The following is a 12,307-nucleotide window of genomic DNA, read 5'->3' on the forward strand; positions in this document are numbered from 1 at the left end:
CAGCTTTTTGCCAAAGGCTGGTGCAACACAGTTGTGAGTGTGGGCTTTAAAGTGTGTTCTGAAGAAAATGCAGTGGAAGACATTGTGAGGGACATACTTAAGAAGGTCATTTAGTGCTACAATATATGCAAGCGTAACAATGCACTTTGACAGGACTGCACTGAACCTGGCAGTGCTTTCTTGCTTGGAGCTGTGCTGTATTTCTGTTAAGATAAATACAATCACTGTTAGAAGCCATACATGGGTCATTTTCACTAAAATTAGAATTTGTGTGAAATGTTTAAATTGCTGTCTGCTGAGGAATTCTCATTCTGTAGTGTTACCAAAATTTCGTAGAGCACATTTTTGTCTGTATTGTGTTTACAGTTGGTAAAATGGGGTGTACTGTTGGCAAAAGATTTGCACCCTTGACTTTTACCAAAACAGCTCCTAGGGCAATTTAAAGGAGTCTGATGCATGGAGGGGTTTACAAAACATTAATCAGGCTCAGTCCATAAAACTACACGCATATGTGGTTTGCACAGCAAGGGCCACATGCACAGCTGGTGTAAATTTGCACGGGTCCTTTAACATCAAAGCCATGTGCTGTTTACATCAGGTGAGAGACTAGCCCCTGGTGTTTGCAGTCACCTGAATAATTTTGCTGTGTGACATACAGGGATGTTTCCTGTTACACATATGGGATATACTGTAACAGCAACCTTTGTTTAACTTGTACATATTGTGCACTTAGACTTAAGAGACACATTGGATCTATATTTAATTTGAAAAGAGAATACTAATTTTTTTTTCTGTTCTTTTTGTTTATTCTTTTATTCCAAGGTCACCTCTTTGGTTGAAGGGTAAATTCTGTGTGTTAGAGTGCCACTTAAATTTCATTTATTACTGCACAAGTACACAAAAGTTCTAGTGGCTTATCTCTGGTAAATGCATATTTCTTTTTAAAACATCAGTGAAGTGAAAACATACAGACCTGTGAAGCTAATGGAACTTTCCTTGCATCTAAAATCATCCTACCTTCTTTTATTCTGTGTGAAAAAATTTTGTCTTTTCAGGCACTAATACAGATTTTGGGTTCAAACTTTCTCATGCAGGTGAAAAACAAGAACCTGTTTTGTTTCTTTAAATAATCAACCTGCTTACTGATGAAAACGAGCCTTGCATTTCACTCCCTTAATTTTTTAGTATTTTTTAATGCAAAATCTAAATAGCACAAAAAGCCCAACATAGTACTGATGGAGCAGTGCCACCCAATTTCCCAATCTTGCTGGTGTATTTCTGGTACACAGCTTTCTGTACTAGTTCTAAACCTCCTTGTAACTTTTTTTTCTTCCTCTGGACCAGAAATCATGAGCTTGAAATGAGAGTATTCCCATCTCTGAAGGTGGTGATACTGATGTATTTTATTTTCAAATATTGTCATAACTGAAGTTCTTCAGTTTAACTCTGATAACTAGATGCAGCCATTGTTATTGATTCTTTTGCTTCTTGAAATGCTGTGGGTTCATTTATTTTTACCCCTCTTGCTGGTACCTCCGAAGTCATCAGAGAACATTAACCAGAACAGTACCAAGGTAAAATATAGTAGTTTAGCAGAGATTCCCAGTCTGTGCTGAAATTAACTGCTCTGCCAAATGAGGCCTGGATGAGTTATCAGTGTGTACTAGAGGGAAAAAGCCTAAGAGCAAGTCTCAAAAAATGAAGTATGATTCTGTACCTTCACTGTTGTACTCCTGGGCAGGAAAATTGACTTGCTGTGCTGATAAAGTGCATTTGAACTGAGGATCTGAAGCATAGGTGGAGACTTAGGGGTTTTTTTTCCACTTTCATGGTGGGCAGAGAAACCTCTAAGAGAAGTATGGGTGAGTATCTGGGGGATGTCTTTACTTGATATTAGATTTCCCAGAGTTCATTTGTTGGGGCTCTGTCTTGGATGTCTTGAGATGTCTTCCTGTTGAAAAAGTAGGATTCTAACCTGAGGAGGTTTTTAGCATCTCTAGTGGGCAGCCAGGTGGAAGTTTAATATTTCTTTAGACCTAGCTTTGTTGTCATGGTCTCCCTCAGTAAAACAGCCTTCAAAGGAATATCTGAGTAATTGCAAGGTATGTGCTGTTTGTTAGATGTGTGAGTCACTTTGGTCCCAGTATGCACTTTGTAGTTGTAAGTAAAGATAGCCTTAATTAAGGGTGTTCATGTGCTGCTTTTCTGAGTAGCTTGTGGGCTTGCAGTCTGAACAAATACTTCAGTGGCAGGGGTGTAGCAGGGTGAACAGATGTAGTTACCTTACAGCTGTGGACTACAATAGCCTAAAAACTCACACCCAGTCACAATCAGATCGCTGTTTGGCCAGTAATAATTTATGCCAAAAGAAATGATCTTGCCGAATTCCCTGAACAGGAGCCTCTTGCTCCTACTGAATTACACTTGGCTTTCCAAAATACATATAGCTGCTGAGTACATCCCAAACAGAGCTACAGGGGACCTGGGGAAAACCATTGGCAATTGCTTTTTAAAGTAACAAAACACTGCTGAACAGGTGATGTAAATGCTCATACGTAAAAATAAATCTGCAGAAAAGATCTTCACCCTCCCATTCTTCAGATTTCAAAGAAAATTTGCTTTTCTTGCTCTGACTAATGCAAAGTCTGCTAATGTTGGTGTGAGGTACTTTCAAGGCTTGTTTGTTTGCCAACACCAAACTAATAATTGGATATTCTCAGTGAAGTAAAACATTATAGGAATTTTTTTTTAGTGTCTAGGGATTGTGCTAAAAATATGGCAGGTTTCAAAGGAAGTACTCAAGTTTGAAAGATAGACTTTTTTTCTCAGCAGGATATTTGCTCAGCTGTAATTATCGGGTCCTGATTACCATGACTAGAACTAAGACTGAATGGGTTGTCCTGCTGCTCGTGAGGTACAGTCACCTTTTTCCTACAGCAAATCTGTTTTTAAGGTAGCAGTAGGTAAAGTTGGTGAATACACAGGGATGGAGAAAAGTCTGGACTAGGTGAGTTGAAGGTATGTGGTGTTAGACACTGAGGTCACTGATGAGAAAGGGTAGTGGTGTATGCAGGCAGAGGAAGGTTAATATGTTTTAGCACATCACGGTGAGCTGATGGTATGGTTGGTGGCTGACTAGTCTGGCAGAGAGAAATATAGATCACCTACATGCAAGGCATTTAATAACCAGTACTTTTAAATTATTGACTGAGGAGAACTGCCTCACAAAATGCCAAATGCTACTGTTGGCCTTTTACTACCCAATATTGACAGTAGCCTAAAATTGGCCTTTATCATTGTTTAAAGGACAACTTGAAAATATGTTGAGATTAGACATATGAGGCCTGATTCTGAGCTTACTTGCACAGATGTAAATCCTAAGTGAAAATCAATTAGGAGATGAAAATTATTCCTCAGACACTCAGCCTATATATTTTTATGTGTGAATATGTTTAAGCTTTGTCCTGTTTGGTCATGTAAAATGCTTTCTAATGATGCCTAAAGTTAGCTCTGATATATGTAAGTCTCCAAATTAAAACTATTTGACAAAATCCTTGGCAAGAGCTGTTAACCTGATAGTTTTGTCACAGAAGATGAATATTCTGTAACTTCAGTTCCATTAAGGCTAGAATTGAGCTTTTTGTGTCTCTCCAGTATTTAGTGTCGTGAGGGTTTTTTTGTGGCACAGCTCCTCCTGTTTGTGGAAGGAGATAAGCCAAGAAGAAATGGCTTCCTGCTACAGGAAAAGATATTATTGAAGAGAGCACAGTTGAAAGCAAGAGGACATACAGCTTGGAAAGCAGATAGCAGATGTTGTTGTTAAAACATAGATGTCGTGTAAAAGGTGTTTATATGTTAATTAAAAATACCGAGCAATCTTAGCATAGCAAGAATCTCTGGAGATTTTCATCATAGAATCATGGAATATGCTGAGTTGGAAGGGACCCATCAGGGTCATCGAGTCCAACTCCTGGCCCTGCACAGGACACTCCAAGAGTCACACCATGTGCCTGAGAGAATTGTCCAAATCCTTGAACTCTGCCAGGCTTGGTGCTGTGGCCACTTCCAGGGGGAGCCTTTTCCAGTGCCCAACCACCCTCTGGGTGAAAAACTTTTCCCTGATATCCAACCTAAACCTCCCCTGACTCAGTTTCATGCCATTTCCTCGAGTCCTGTCACTGGTCACAAGAGTGAAGAGATCGATACCTGCCCGTCCACTGCCCCTTGTGAGGAAGTTGTAACTGCAATGAGGTCTGGCCTCAGTCTCCTCTTCTCCAGGCTGACCAGACCAAGGTGACCTCAGCTACTCCTCATAAGGCTTCCCCTTCATCCTTGTGGCCCTCCTCTGAACGCTCTCTAATAGTTCGATGTCTTTTTTATATTGTGATTTTAGCAAATCTAAGTATTTATGTTTGCATATATCTAAACAAGAACAGAGAAATCCTGTCACCCTTGCCTCATCAAGATGGTTTTCTTTCTCAGAATCAACAGGTACCTGCTCAGAGGAGATAGTTCAGTGCAGTCACATGTCAAGCAGCTTCATGGCCAAGTTGGTGGGTGAAACACTGTATTTCTCCCCAAACCCCATTTTATTAACTCAGTTTAGAGCTTAACAGAGATACTGTGAGATGAGTGTGGACCTGAGTTTGATAGCTGTAGTAGATGTCAGTCCAGATCATTAAACAGCTGCTTTTGCAATTAGGTTCACTGACCTCTGATGAGACCAGCTAATCCTGCAGAAAATGAATTAGCTTGTTGCTCAACTTTATGTCTTACACCTAAAAAGCCACTCTCCTGTGACAAATTGTATATGCTGTATAGGATCAAGATACGTTTAAATTTTGGCCCGTACGCCAGACTTAGACTGAAATTGCATAGATTAATGTAACAAATCAATATGACTAGCCAGAAATCAGATTGACTGAAATAGATTCATGATGAATCATATTTTAACATTGATTTTAATAAAAAGAATTTTTTTTTCATTGATTAATGGCCGTGTGATTAATTTAATGAAACCTGTTTGCCTGACATCATGTGGTAGAGGCCAAAAAACTCAAAAAGAAGTGGGGAGAGGAGAAAAAGAAGTATTGAGTTCTTAAAATTCTAGCTGAATATTGATATGCTCAGCTTCCCCAAAATGGTATATACTGATTTTCTTTTTTTTTTTTCGCAAGTCATAACTTGATCCTTCATACCTCGTTAATATTGTAGAGGAAGCAAAGTTTCCTTCAGCATTTTTTAGGAAGGATGTCGTCAAACTTCTATGCTAAAGAGTCACTGGCTAACAGTCAGGTTTTTTTAAAAGCATTCTAAGGTCTGTGTCTGCCAGCTAATCATGTTATATTTTAGCAATAAATTTGCTTTAATATTATTTTTATATACTGGAAATTTAAGTATCTTTTATTGTAAACTTTAATTTATTGACCAAACCTTTAGTTAATGTTAACTGGGATACTTTCAGATTTTTATAGCAGTTCAGTTCACCCCTGCAGGAAAGGAAGTCTTAGGTGATAGCTTTGGCCACTTTTCTTTATTCTTTCACCTTGGTAAGTTGTCTTTATTTGCATCTTTGGAATTGAGCAGGGATGAACAAATCTCCTTTGCGGTACAAATAATGATTAAAGCATCTTTGAACTTAGTGTGAAACATAACTACCACAACAAATATATATATGGAATTCTAAAGGCCAGAACTATGGATTACTATTAAAGAAAAGTGTCTTCTCTGGTAAATGGGCTGTTTGGTAAAGGATGAAAGACTGATTCCTTGTAGTGCCACCCTCTTGTTCCATAGCTATTGACTGGGCTGCATTCTAGCAATGTTATCACTGCAAGGTTTTTCAGTCTTCTATGAGGGAAACATTTTGAAACACCCAGTATTAATCACAGTGACCCAGAGTTGGTACCTATTCGACTGAATTGTGAGGAAACCTGAATGGTCATTGTACATGTACCACATGTGAAAAAAAAAAAAGTTGGGGTCTGCAATTCTCTGGGTTTGGAGAGAGTAGCTCAGGTCACAAATTGACATGGAATAGAAGTAGAACAAACAGCTGGGTGTAAGGATGTGTTTAGAAATGAGTACTTTGGTGACTGTTTCCTTTTCTATGGGATTGTTCAGGTATAGCTGGATTCATGCACTACCCCATTCCTGCCTCAGATAATGAACGTAGATGTTTATGCTGCCATATGTTTTTATCTTGCAGGTTGAATTTGAGTGGCTTAGGCAGTTTTGGTTCCAAGGCAAGAGGTATTTGAAGTGCACTGATTGGTGGCTTAAGCCTATGGCTAAATTGGAAGAATTTTGGAGAAAAATGGAGATTATGGTAAGTACTAGTTTTAAAGTCTAAAGCCTCTAGGGCTTAATTCTGAGAGCACTCACAATTATGTTTTTAATTGTACTGTAGTAATGGGTTTTAAATTTTATTCAGAACATATGAGAAACAGAATCATTGTCAGCCTTATACTGTCTCCTCTCACTTTTATGCCCCAGTAGCCAGAAAAAATGTGAACAAAATCAAATCCAACCCCCCAAGATTTTAGTTATTTCCTGACTTTACTTGTTTTTAAGGTTTGACAGTCTCATAAGCTGACAGTTATATATTGCATCACGCAAATTGGTACATGAAACTGCATTGTCTACTTCTTTGTGCGACACCCAGACAACTCTGCCAATGACAACAATGGCAAATGCATCAGAGGAAAGTTGAGAACAGGATTGGTCATCTGGAGGTCTGTACCTGCACACTTACCCCACAGCTAGAACCAACAAGAGGAAAGTAGTTTTAAGAATAATTGTAATAATGGTTCCTGTGTACTTGAATGTACATCCTGCTTTCCTTGAACTGGGACTCTGTGCCAACATTGCCTGTTTGGACAGCTGCTGCTGCTGTCTAGGTAGAGATTCAGTTGGGACACTGTGCTCTCAGAGTTCTGGGAGCAGTTGTCTGCTGCTGGATTTGTGCTCAGAAGGAACTATATGGGCAGATGTCTCCTGCTCATCTCCATGTTTCTGTCAGGAAGTTGCTTCTCGATCACTTCTGCTGGTCACAGCATAAAGGCTCAATTTGCCTGCAGTGGACTTGGAAAAGTTTGTAATATTGCTGAGGATGCCCAGCAGGGGTGTGTTTGAATCTCTGGAGATGTGGTGCAACAAGAACATAATCTTGAGTCTCAAGGGAAATGTTGTGACTCACTAAGCTGCTCAAATGTATTGTAAGCTTCTCCAGCAGTGGCGCGTTCCAGATGTGGAAAAATGTCTGGAAAAGTGGAACTTTCAATTGTGAAATCTGTTGTCACAGGGAATCAGTGAACACTGAATTTTCCTACAAAGGGAGAAAAAGTATTTATAACTTGTTTGTGTGGGTTTTTTCCCCTCATTTTTTTGTTCTTTTGTGCTCACAGTCTTGAATGACCTTTCTAATTTAAAAAAATCTTTTGGTTTGTTTTTCTTTCAAATGACAACTTACTCACTTGTAACACAGGCTTAGATGAGGTAGAGACAAGAATGTTTGATATTTTATATGCATTGTGTGTTGAGAACATGGAAAACCAGCAAACTCTGGAGCTCTCAGGGGTTAGGTTTTCTGCAGTTGGTGTGACATTGCCAGGTGTCTCTAATTAGAAACGTGGTGGCGTCAGTGTATCTCCTTTCAACAGGCCTCAGGATGATATTTATCAGCAAACTGAAGTTTGGGCCAAAACAGAAGCTGCTTCTAATTTAAATTTTAAAAATTGCTTTAATGTTTTATGACTTATAACATATTACTCACAATTAATTTTAGCTATTGAAGGAGACAGAAGAGAATGTTAATTGAGAATGTCTGTTTTGTTGAGTCTCTAAGTAAATTTGATGGTTACTGTATTTGGGACTTGGAGATGGGGTGGGTTTTTTTGGATTTAACCTACATTTTGTCCTGTGGTGTTCCACAAGGTGACAGTAGGGGACAATGTTGAGCCGCAGTTTCACTGCAGCAGCAGGAACAGCCTGAATAAAAATACATCGAAATGTGGCATTAACATCAAGAATTATCCCTGTTGCTTCAAGTTAGCTGTAATCTCTAAGATTCCATAACACAGGAAATCAATTGCGGGTTAACAAATTCAACAGCAATTTAACATAAAAAGTGCAGTGTTTTGGTGCATGCTTAGCTTCCACAGCTAAGTTAAATCAAAAGGGTATTTTTGAAGGTACCCAGTCGTCTGCAGTTGATGTTTTTTCTCCAAATTTATAATTCTAGCTGGATGATTGTTAAAAAAAATGAATCATGTAATATGCTAAAAGTAAAAATGTCTTAGAATTGTTGATCTAGTTTTGGAAGAAGTTTTCTGGTTAAAAGGAATTATTTCTTAAAAGAAAATATTTAAGCACTGTATTTTTCTTTTGTGTGCGAGCTGAACAATTCTTCACTTAATTTTCTTATATGTCTAGAGTGATACAAAATTCAGTCTTGGGGTCCCAGTATGCCTTTTTTTTAGTTTTCCCCCTTGTTTAGTAAAGCAGCTATAAAGAAGTAAAGAAAGTTTCCAAAATTATCTCTGATTCTGTTAATTGTAATTACTCCTCTGTCACATCAGAATATGATATTGCAGGAAGTTTAGCCCAGTGTCTTCAGACCTGTGGGCTTTATTTAATATTTTTGTACATTATAGCAAGCACACAATTTTATCATAATGTTTATTCCTAGCATTTCTTTCCCTGAGGATAGTTTTACTTAGAGCTCACTCTTGTGATGTAAATGTTAAACCTTTCATTTGAATGACATTCTGATAAAACATCACATTTCCCACAATATTACCTCATGAATTTATGAGCCATTAAATCCAAAGCAGTTTAACCAATCTTCTCTTTTCCCCCCCCCCTCCCTTGAAAATATGAAGGCTATTCATATGTTTGAGAGGGTTTTTTTAAAAGTCATCCAAGATTAACACGTTATCACCTGCAACATCAGGATAAATGCTTGCTGAATTCAAAGGGAGAGTTACCATTTGAAAAAAAGACTGTACAAGCTTTGCTTTCTGGGTAAAGAGAAGTCTGAAAAGCTGAAATCTCATGTGATGTGAGCAACTCTTGCTGTAGCTGTTCTGAGATTCAGTGGAGAGACAATTTGTCTCTCAGGGTCTGATATCATGCAAACCTTGCAATCTGACATTTATTTTAGCTATGAAAATCTTTAACCACCATACCATATCTGTAAGAACTGCAGAAGTCCTACAGTCTTTTTGTTTGTTTATTTTGTTTTAGGTTGATTCGTGTTAGAAAAGTAAAATGTAAATCAGTGAAATGGTTTTTGTTTGTGGAATGAAAAGTAAACGTACATGGTTACACTACTTACATATTGAATTTTTAAAGGCTTTTTTTAACAAATCTAGTATTCCTTAAAAAAAAAAAAAAGGACCCTTGCAGTGCTATATGGTGTGAATTGTATTTCCTGCTTTGACAGTCCATTTAGCAATGTAGCAATGTATTTATATGGCAGTTGGCCTTAATAACCTTTATTGACTTTAGTGGGTAAGAGCCAAGACTGGCATTATTAAAATGTATCAGTTTCATTGCAGTATAAAATCACAACATATATAATTATGCTAGGTAGGCTAGGCTCCATTTAATCCCACCTATTTATGCAAGAATTTGGCAAGACAAAAAAAAAATTGTAGAACTGAAATGTAGAGAAAAGCATGAGTGATTTTGAGTTACACGTAACAGCACAACTGTTTGCCTACAGTAAAAGGTCTACTTAAAGGAATGAAACATAGATCTCAAGGTAGTGATTTCTTAATGGTATAACTGAAACACAAGTAATTGTTACACCATTTGTTTCACTTTCCGGCATCTTAAAATAGAGCTGATGATAATGAAATGCAGCACACCTTTTAATTTGTAAATGTAGTGTAAAAGCAGAAGCATCCACGTTCTGTGTAGTGACAATGACCAAGGTGGCATTTTATGCAAACTGGTGTCTTTCTGCACAACCTTCACCTTGATTTGTAAAACTTTTTTAAGAACTATATTTAGTCATGTTATTACTACTGTTATTCTCAACAACATGCTTTTTTCACTTTATACAACTGAATTGAAATCAGAGAGCAAGGCTGTTTTCTTGTGAAATTATTTTTCTTTCCTTTTCCAGTATTATTTCATTATTTGCTACCATTGCTACATATGAAGTATGTCATAGTTTCAGCTGTAAGCCACTATTGTCAGGGGCTTACAGCCTGACAGTTAGAATTGAGTCTAGGCTGAAACTTGAGCTACAAAATCTCAGCCCAGAGCCATTTTTTTTTTCCAAATTAAAGCAAGGGTTTAAATATGTATTTAAATCGAAAGTATTTCAGTTCCCGGATAACCATGAAAAGCTTTAAGACAAAATATGCTTTTACAAGGAATTCTCCCAGCTTTTGTAGACTTTGGCACTTTAAACAACTAACCAATTATTTAAAAAAAAATAGATAATGGGATCACAAACAGGCTGGTTGGTTGTTTAGCTTCTTTCAGAAAATGCATAGCTACTTAACTGACATTTCAATTGGTTTGACCTTGTCAGCCAAAATTCAAGGAACTCCGAGGTATTATTTTAATTTGTCTTTTAGTTTTCCTATTGTACTTAGATATTGCAGTGTCACACTTTATTGGAGGGCCATGTGGCAATATCGTATTTGCCTAATGAACTGTGAAATGTAGGTACAACATGGCAGCTCAAAGACCCAAATTTTAGCCATATTTCTTGTCTTTTGGGGCTCTCCTTATCTGTTTAGGCCAGATCCTTTAAATAAATGTATTTTGGCAGGTTATATTTTGTGAACACTGGGAGTCAGATGGTTCTGGAAATGTACCTTTTATCTTAAACAACAACAACAATGAAACCTGATCCTGAAGACTTATTTTTCGTTTTTTTTCTTTTTCTGGCACTAATTTCCTTGACCCCAATATTTTTAACTGTCACAAATAGGGGAAAGGATTCAGCATTGTCTGTAGTAGAATCACTGACAATCTGTAAAAAGAAAAAAAAAGTTATATTGCACATCTTTCAGAAAAAAATTATTTACAATTCTGAGGGAATTCAGACTTAAGCTTCCAAAACAACGTGTGTGCTGAAAGCACAAAAGACTGTGTTTATGATTCTCTTTGAAGTGTTTCTGCAACAGGATAAGGAAAATTTTAGAAACTGTCTGATGGTGTTCAGGGTAAATACTTAAACCCCTTTAGAGAATTTCACACACAGATACTGTGCAGCAGAAAAAAGGATACTTATGTTTCCTAAAGCTGCTACAGCCTACAGCTTTGTACTTAAAGACAGAGGTGTTGAATAGAATTCTTCTGAGGATACATCCAGTGACAATATCTACAGGAACATCAGAGCAAACCAGTGGATAGTACTTTCTATTTTTAACCCTTATGTGAGCTGGTTGAGATCTAAGCTGCGTTGATATGAACCACTGTAACATTTCTGTTATAAACTGGAATTGTTCAAAGGGCAGTCTTCCCGCTCGTGCAGCATACTGGGAAAATCACATTGAAAACATTAAGGTTATAATGTAAATTGGCATAAGCCAGGGAAAGTTTGGGACAGTTTCTGTCCTGTGGGACAGTGAGATGCATTTCTGGCAGCACAAATGGGGGGGCCGTGGGTGGGTTGTGCAGTTGTGCCTGTCGTGTGCCTGCACCAGATGGGGCAAGGGCTGGGCGTGCTGTCCTGCTTCTGGCTTGCTTTCCAGGTGGATTTGCCTCTGAGTTACAAGTCTGACATTTGTAGGTGTTCTTGTGCACGCAACTGGATCTTGATAGGCTTCAGTTTTGGATAGCTAGAATTCCATTGCCCTGTGCTTCTTACTGTAACAGGGCTTCTTTCTGTTGTCTTCACTGTATTTTTGTACTCTTGGATGTATACAATTGTGTGTAGTAAATACATGTAAAATGTGATGAGCTCTGTGTTAGTATTTAAGGCATAAATGCATAAACCATGAGCAGCAGAAATCAAAGCTGTGCACGTCGGTTATTCCACAATCTTGTATCTGAATTGTGTAAATGGATCTCTGTGTCTGAGCTGAGCAGTGTGGCTTAAACAGGATTCTCCATGACATGTTGGAAGTTTTTCCATAGTGGATAGACCACTAGAGCTGATATATAGTGTGACTGTATGTGTATGTGCATGCTTTACACACAAATACATACTCAGCCATATTGAGGATTTTAAACACAATGATCTTCTAATTAACTTCTTTATGTAACTTCTGATTCATATACACTTATGTTTAGTGAAAAGGCATTTATAGGGTATGAGCACTGGGGGCAACTGCTTGCAGTT

General features: G+C 37.8%; 1 protein-coding gene across 5 annotated transcripts in view; it reads left to right on the forward strand.

Annotated features, from left to right (window-relative positions):
- FTO (fat mass and obesity associated) overlaps positions 1-12,307 on the forward strand; it is a 237,463-nt gene that overhangs the window by 62,000 nt on the left and 163,156 nt on the right. For all 5 annotated transcript variants that reach the window (XM_017833584.1, XM_017833581.1, XM_017833583.1 and 2 more), the window contains exon 7: positions 6,209-6,328. In XM_017833584.1, the coding sequence (XP_017689073.1) occupies positions 6,209-6,328 (120 nt within the window). The remainder of the gene's footprint in view (positions 1-6,208; positions 6,329-12,307) is intronic.

Source organism: Lepidothrix coronata, unplaced genomic scaffold (genome assembly GCF_001604755.1).
Source record: "Lepidothrix coronata isolate B3197 unplaced genomic scaffold, Lepidothrix_coronata-1.0 Scaffold217, whole genome shotgun sequence".
Lineage (NCBI taxonomy): Eukaryota > Metazoa > Chordata > Aves > Passeriformes > Pipridae > Lepidothrix > Lepidothrix coronata.